Source organism: Propithecus coquereli, unplaced genomic scaffold (assembly GCF_000956105.1).
Source record: "Propithecus coquereli isolate 6110/MARCELLA unplaced genomic scaffold, Pcoq_1.0 Scaffold494, whole genome shotgun sequence".
NCBI lineage: Eukaryota > Metazoa > Chordata > Mammalia > Primates > Indriidae > Propithecus > Propithecus coquereli.
The window spans coordinates 212,372-220,319 of NW_012150774.1; the positions used below are offsets into that span (position 1 = coordinate 212,372).

At 33.3% G+C, this 7,948-nt stretch overlaps 1 protein-coding gene across 1 annotated transcript in view; it reads right to left on the reverse strand.

Moving 5' to 3' along the window:
- LOC105819659 (CUB and sushi domain-containing protein 3) overlaps window positions 1–7,948 on the reverse strand; it is a gene marked incomplete at both ends in the record, with an annotated part of 761,280 nt that overhangs the window by 201,698 nt on the left and 551,634 nt on the right. The window contains one exon of the mRNA XM_012655960.1: window positions 7,564–7,637. Within this exon, the coding sequence (XP_012511414.1) occupies window positions 7,564–7,637 (74 nt within the window). The remainder of the gene's footprint in view (window positions 1–7,563; window positions 7,638–7,948) is intronic.

A 7,948-nucleotide genomic window follows, 5' to 3' on the forward strand; every position in this document is an offset into this window, starting at 1 on the left:
AAACATTTAAAGAAGAATTAATGCCAATTCCTCTCAAACTCTTCCAAAACATTAAAAAAAAAAAAAAAACAAAAAGAAGAACATTTCCAAACTCATGTATAAAGGCAGCATTCCCTGATATTAATACCATACAAAGACACTGTTAGAAAAGAATAGTATAGGTCAATATCCCTGATGAATATATATGCAAAAATCCTTAATAAAATACTAGCAAACCTAATCCAACAGCACATTAAAATGATCACAAACAATGACCAAGTGGGATTTATTTCTGGGATGCAAAAATAGTTCAACATACAAATCAATTATTGTGATATACCACATGAATACAAAGAAGGATTAAAATTACATGATCATTTCAATAGATGCAGAAAAATCATTTGACAAAATTCAACACCCTTTCATGATTTAAAAAAAAAAAAAAACTCAATAAACTGGAATAGAAGGAAAGTACTTTTACATAATAAAGGCCATATATCAAAAGCCTGTAGCTAACATCATACTCTATGGCAAAATCAGACCTTTTCTCCTAGATCAAGAATAAGGCAAAGATGTCCACTTCCCACTCCTATTCAGCATAGTATTGGAAGTCCTCACTAGGGCAACTAAGGCAATAAAAACAAGGAAGATGCATTCAAACTGGAAAGGAAGAAGTAAAATTGTCCCTGTTTGAGATTTTACCAAAAAAAGAAAAAAAACAAAACAAAACTTGTTAGAAAATTCAGTAAAATTACGAGATACAAAATCAGCATTCAAAATCAATTGTGTTTCTATATGCTAACATTTAACTATATGAAAAGGATATTAGGAAAACAATCCCACTATGATAGCATAAAAGAATAAGATACTTAGGAATAACTTAGCTAAGGAGATAAAAGATTTATACTGAAAACTACAAAACAGTTGAAAGAAATTGAAAATACCAAAAAATAGAAAAACAACTTCCATTCATAGATTGTAAAAATGTCTATACTATCCAAAGTGATCTACAGATTTTAGGCAATCCCTATCAAAACACCAATGACATTTTTTTACAGAAATAGAAAAAAAAATTCTACGATTTATGTGATACCACTAATAACCTGAATAGCCAAATCAATGTTACAAAAGAAAAAAAAGTTGGAGGCATCAGACTTCCTGATTTCAAATATATATAACAAAGATACCCTAATCACAACTGTACTGGCATAAAGAGAGGCCATTTAGAACAATGGAACAGAATAGAAAGAGTAGAAATAAATCCAAGCAGACACAATCAATTGATTTTCCAGGAGGATGACAGAAAGACTTAATGAGGAAGGAATATTCTCTTTAGCAAACGGCATTTAGAAAACTGTATATCCACATGCAAAAGAAGGAAATTGGACCCTTATCTTACACCATACCCAAAAATTAACTTAAAATGGATCAAAAACTTAAATATAAGACCTGAAATTGTAAAATTCCTAGAAGAAAACATAGGGAAATAATTCATGACATTGGTCTTGGCAATGATTTCATGAATCTGATGCCAAAACCATAGGCAACAACAACAAAAAAATAAACACGTGGGAATACATCCAACTTCAAAGCTTCTGTACAGTAAAAAAAAAAAAAAATCAACAAAGTGAAATGGCAACCCATGGAATGGGAGAAAGTGTTTTCAAACCATATATGTGATAAGGGGTTAATATCCAATATATAGAGAGAACCTCTACAGCTCTGTAGCAAATGACTAACAACCTGATTTAAAAAATGCCTTAAAGACTTGAATAAACATTTCTTCAATGAAGGCATACAAATGGCCAACAGGTATAAAAAAAATGGTTTATGTCACCAGTCATCAAGGAAATGCAAATTAAAACCACGGGAAGGTATTACTTCCTACCTGTCAGGGTGGTTATTATGAAAACAACAAAAGACAACAAGTGTTGGTGAGAACGTGGAGAAATTGAAACCTTTGCACACAGTTTGTGGGAATGCAAAATGGTGCAGCCACTATGGAAAACAGTGGAAAGGCTCTTAAAAAATTAACAATACAACTACAACATGATCCAGCAATCACACTTCTGGGTATTTATCCAAAAATATCGAAATGAGCATCTCAAAGAAATATTAGCATTCCCAAAGTCATTGCACCATTATTCACAATAACTGAGGTGTGAAAAGAACTTACTTGTCCATAAATAGATAAAAAATGGTATATATGCACAACACAAAAAAAGGTTTCTGCAATGTGAGGCAACATGGGTGAACCTTGAGGGCATTATGCTAAATGAAATAAGCCAGTCACAGAAAGACAAATACTGCATGATTCTACTTGTATGAGGTATCTAAGATAATCAAATTCATAGAATGAAAAGGTGAAATGGTTTTTGTCAGAGTCTGAGGGGAGGGGAAATGGAAATTACTAATGAACTGACATAATGTTTCAGTTAAACAAAATAAATAAGCTTTAGAACTGCTATACAACATTGTACCTGTAGTCAAGAATAATGAACTCTAAAAGTTTGTTAAAAAGGTAGATCTCACATTAATTTTTCTTACCACAATAAAATAAAATTGAAATAACAAGAACATAGCTGTTAAAAATACTTTAAAATAATTAGCACATTTAATACAATAGGTACTTTAAAATCACGATGATGTAGTTAATCCATTATCATGGCTTCAAATCACCATTTGTTTTTAGCATAAAACTGCCTTTTTCACTAGCCCATAAAATGTTAACATGATACACAAGGCAATAATGTGTCATTTAATTCAATATTCCACTAATTTCTGGTTGCATAGAAATATAAGCAATCAGTACATGATTTCTCCTCTAAAAAACTTTAGCATTTATCTAAATACGTTTTATTGAAATGGGATCATGTAGCACTCATTGCTTTTTAAAAACTGTGTTTCTCTCCCCTTCCTCACTACCGTATAGTCAACAATAAGTTATTGCATACTTTAAAATTACTAAAATCACTAAATTACTGAAAGAGTGGAATTGGAACATTCCAATTCCTAACAAAGAAATGATAAATGTTTCAAGTGACAGATACCCCAATTACCCTGATTTGATGGTGACACATGGTATGCCTGTATCAAAGCATTGCATGTGCCCTATAAATACATACAACTGTTATTTACCTATATTAATTAAAATTAATAATTTTTTAAAAATATGTTTCTCAATATACTTTGATTCACAAATAGCAATTTAAAGAATTAATCTAGGTCTTTGCTCTCTTTTTGAGTTTAGTTTCAATTTTTGCAAGGATGAGTTTGTCAGCGTCCTTGCTGTTCTCTGCTTAGGCACTTCTTATAGCCTCCTTCAGGTGAACTGGACTTCCTTTTGGATATCTTGCCGGACATCAGCTGTCTTAAGAAACGTATATTCAGTACATTCTTTTTCATTAAACATGCACTATTTAAAATCTCATTGCTGCCATAAAGGTTTATTGCAAAATAATATAAAGTTATTTTATGATAAAATAATCACCTTCAAATTTATACTGTAAAATAAATAGCACACATGATCATGGCAAGAGTATTCAGAATATAGCTCAACCTCTCAGCTTCTATTTCTGCACTTACTACTTCAGGAACACACGTTTTTCATATTTTCCACTAATTCTGCCGATTTATGGCCTGGCAGCTTCATGTATCCTTCAAACCACAGTAAAGCCTGTAGCATAATTGACTGTTATACAAAATAGCTGTTGGGGCAACAGCGTTAAATACTTCTCCCACCACCATCCAATATCAAAATGGGTTAGGTGTTCATAGCTGAGAATATTTCATTTTATCTGTGTATGCAACATGCCATCTTTGAAAGTGAAGTGTGAATTACCTGGCATCTGGAAAAGGTTGAGAAATAGATACAAATTATCAGTATTTGTCTTTCAAATTTAACTATGTGTTATAATTACTCTGAGTACTACAAACATAAGTCACATTCTACCAGGTAAGACCAAACACAAAGTAGAGATCTAACAAATAAGCTGTGGCTTATTTTAAAAGAACTATTGACAATGATACTTCGTTAAAAATGAAAAATATGGGCTAAATGCCAAACCAGTTAGGATGCCAGGACAATAGGCATAAACAAGGACTGTCCTGAGCAAACTGGGACGTATGCCAGTTCTAATAATAGTATAATGTGCACTTAGTGCCAGAGTAGTGCAAAAGTGGAAGTGAGTAATTTTGCCTAGGAGTTCATCATTACTAGAAGTATCATTTGACCTGGCCCTGGGAAAATGACGAAGGAGTTATAGATTTTGAATGTGGGCATAAGTGTCCCAGGAATATGGAAGAGAGTACAAAAAAGAAACTGAAATGTGAAAGGATATTGTCCTTTCAGGATAAATGAATAGTGAGGAATGAAGCTGACAGGTAGGTTGAGGACAAATTGTGGAGGCTTTGAATATAATATCAAAGTTTTGAGTTTAGATCTGTGTGGCCATTAAAAAATTTTAAACAGAGAAGTAATGTCCGATTTGTATTTCAGAAAGATCAGTCATGTAGAAATGTGGATAAAAGTTTGGCTAGAAGGATAATGAAGTGAGTGGCTAGTTGACTGTTACAGCGGTGCAGGGAGCAATAATGATGAGAACAAAGCCAAGGGCAATATGCAGTCTTTTAAAGCTGGGGGACTTCAACCTCTGGTGGCTAAAGGATCCATTTCCTTGAGAATTTTCAACAATACAAGCTGTAGGTCTGAGTATTTCGTATTACCCAGCAGGGGCAGATTTTTAACAGAGAGGTCAAAGAGTGAAGAGCATAGAAAATGCTCTGTCAAAATCAACTATTCTGTGGACAAATGACAGCATGATATCCAACGATGTCCTCCCTGTGGAACTAAAGTGGAATGAGACAGGCAGATTACGAATTTAAGCAGGGGAGATAGAAGCTGACTGCTGAGAAGCAAGGACAGCACACAGGACAGCATGAAGTGGCGATGCCAGACTTAAGTAGCTCTGATTAAGCAAAAGTGTCTTGCAGACTATAACCAAGAAGCAAAGCAACAGACTCTACAAAGAATGAAGAGATCATGAAACAAAAGTCATGAGGGTGCTGATAGTGGCTTGATGATGATTATAAAGTTGGTATGTCACCTACATTTCAGTTAAATTCACTTTGCACCAAGTTCAGTGAAATACATTTCATCTGTTACATTCATTTGTGAAAATTGTTATGCTACAATTGCCTGACTCATTTTTTTTATTGGCTTTTTTGACTTTCAATAAGCAACATCTATTTGCTCAAAAGAGGAATGGGAATTGTGGCAGGGGAAGAGGAGAAGGTGGCCCAGATAAAAGTCTGACAATTAAATGACAATACTTCCGGATTGTCTAGGAATGTCCTGGTTTGTGCCTATAGCTGAGCTTAATTTTTTATTAATAATAGTGTCCCCTTTTACTCTCAAAAATATCTTAGGTTTGGACAGTAAATTATATGATTACCCTAAACAAAATCTTTGTTCTATATAGACATTTCAAGTACTCACGATATATTTGGGGAACCAAAGATCACATAATTAAAACCCCTAAGAACAATGAACTGCTAAATCATTTATTCTGATCTTTATGTGGAAACAAAAATACAGCTAGTGAAAGGAGTATGGGCTGGGATAGTCAAATGTTTTACTAAAGGGAATTCTTGGCATTGAGTCTAGAAGAATGAGCAGAATTTAAGTACAAGGGAGCAGAAAAACATTTAAGGTGAAAAAAGTTGGTGATAGAAAGCAGCAGGGTGTGTGTGTGTGTGTGTGTGTGTGTGTGTGTGTCTATGAAATTCAGATTTTCCTGAGTGAAAGAGAAGATAGTCAAATGTTTTACTAAAGGGAATTCTTGGCATTGAGTCTAGAAGAATGAGCAGAATTTAAGTACAAGGGAGCAGAAAAACATTTAAGGTGAAAAAAGTTGGTGATAGAAAGCAGCAGGGTGTGTGTGTGTGTGTGTGTGTGTGTGTGTGTGTGTGTGTCTATGAAATTCAGATTTTCCTGAGTGAAAGAGAAGATGCATTTGAGAATTAATTGGAGATAAATATGCTTAATGTCTGGTCCTTAATTGACTCTCTTACACTGAATGAGTGAGTGAATGAATGAATGAATGAGTAGGATGAAATAGATTTATCTAGCTAAGAGGAATTTAGGTAAGGCACTGAATTGGCAAACTCTGCAAGCCAAATTTGACCCACAGTACTGGCTTATTGTCGAATAGTCCATTTACTTTCTCTTTAATACTACTTGTTTACTTAGAAAATTAAATGACTTTGTATAAAATTCCTTATTTCAAGTTCCTCTTTAATATTTACCTGTCTTCCTACATGGCAAAATGGCTAGAACTGGAAGGGGCAACTGTCCCTTTCAAATGGACATGCATTTGCTCCAGCTTTCCTTCATTCCTTCCCGTTGCTTCACTCATATATATCACCTGCTTTTTGAGAGCGTGACCTTTGATGTGGTGCTTGGGATCATAATCAGAAAGCCAAGCTGATTAAGATATAGAACTTCATTGCAACTAATAATATATAAGTGGAAGCTTTCCATTTCCTCTAGCATTTAACACATGCATCTAGAATAATGACAGCATAATAATAGTAACTGCTAAGCATTTACTGTGTACTAAGCATGATATTAATCTCCTTTTAGACACGTGAGTTTGAGTCACAGCTCCAGACGTCTGCTAGTAGTATGACCTTGAACAAATTAACAGACTTTTTGAATCTCAGTGTATTTATTTGGAAGCCATTATTAGGAGTCATTTAGGTTCACCAATTATATGATCATTTTCTTTTTTCATTTTTTTTTCTTTTTCTCAAAAGATATAATTAAAGTCCAAATTTACAAATACTGACTTTCCAACTTACGCTTCTCTTTTGTACAAGCTTGGGTTAGATAATACAAAACACTTCATTTGTGATAGTGAAGTGTGTCGAACAACTGTGTTCCATGATGAGAAAGTCTGCAACATCAATTGTTTACCTGTATTGACTGACTTGTTTGCCTAAAACATTATATTTTTTGATACTCATTTTAAAAGTTCGTCATGCTTTTTTTCATTATTTTTATAATTTTCAAAGCATTTCAATTTTACATTTATTCATGCAAAATAATAGTTTACTAGGCACCAACTGTGTATTCAATACTAAATGCTGTGCACATCTGATTGTGTTACATCTAATAACCTCTTTATGAGATGAGTATTGTTATTTCTATGTCAATTAGAAAACTCTGCCCTGGGTGATGAAGTAAGGTGCCCAAAGTCAGCAGTTAGTAAGGAGCCAGGACTTTAATTCAGGCACATTTGAATAGTACTGATTTTTACTCTTTTCATAGGTGATCTTGGAAATCTTGATAGGTTTCTATTAATAGAACTTTTAAGACTATATAAATAGAAGATCCATTAGATAATTTTCTCAAAAAAAAATGTGCATTGGCAATAAAAGTAAAAATAGCATTTAAAATTTTTAAGTTTTCATTCATTTTATCCAACCACTAAATTAAAATCCCTTTTACATAACAACATATATTTAGCCACTTAGTGCCATAAAAAGAAAAAAAGAGAAAAAACCAAGGACACTGGTAATTACTTACAATGAATGGCAATTCATTGCTATAGGAAATCTTTAATTTTAAAGTAGTTTGAAATACTTTGTCAAGATATCTGTGAATATAAAATTAAGATCCTTAAAGAAGAAAAATAAAATTAGTAAAAATGTAGGGTTGCATTTTTTGTAATGGCAAGTATTCATTTTCTTATCTAATAAAAACGTCACATTTTAAAACATACAGTTTTATGGTATGTCCAAATTATAAGCTTTTGTGATATAATTATTTTATTAGCTGAATTATTTTAACACATCTTCATTTTAAGAATAATTGAGGCCGGGCGCGGTGGCTCATGCCTGTAATCCTAGCACTCTGGGAGGCCAAGGTGGGCGGATTGTTTGAGCTCAGGAGTTCGAGACCAGCCTG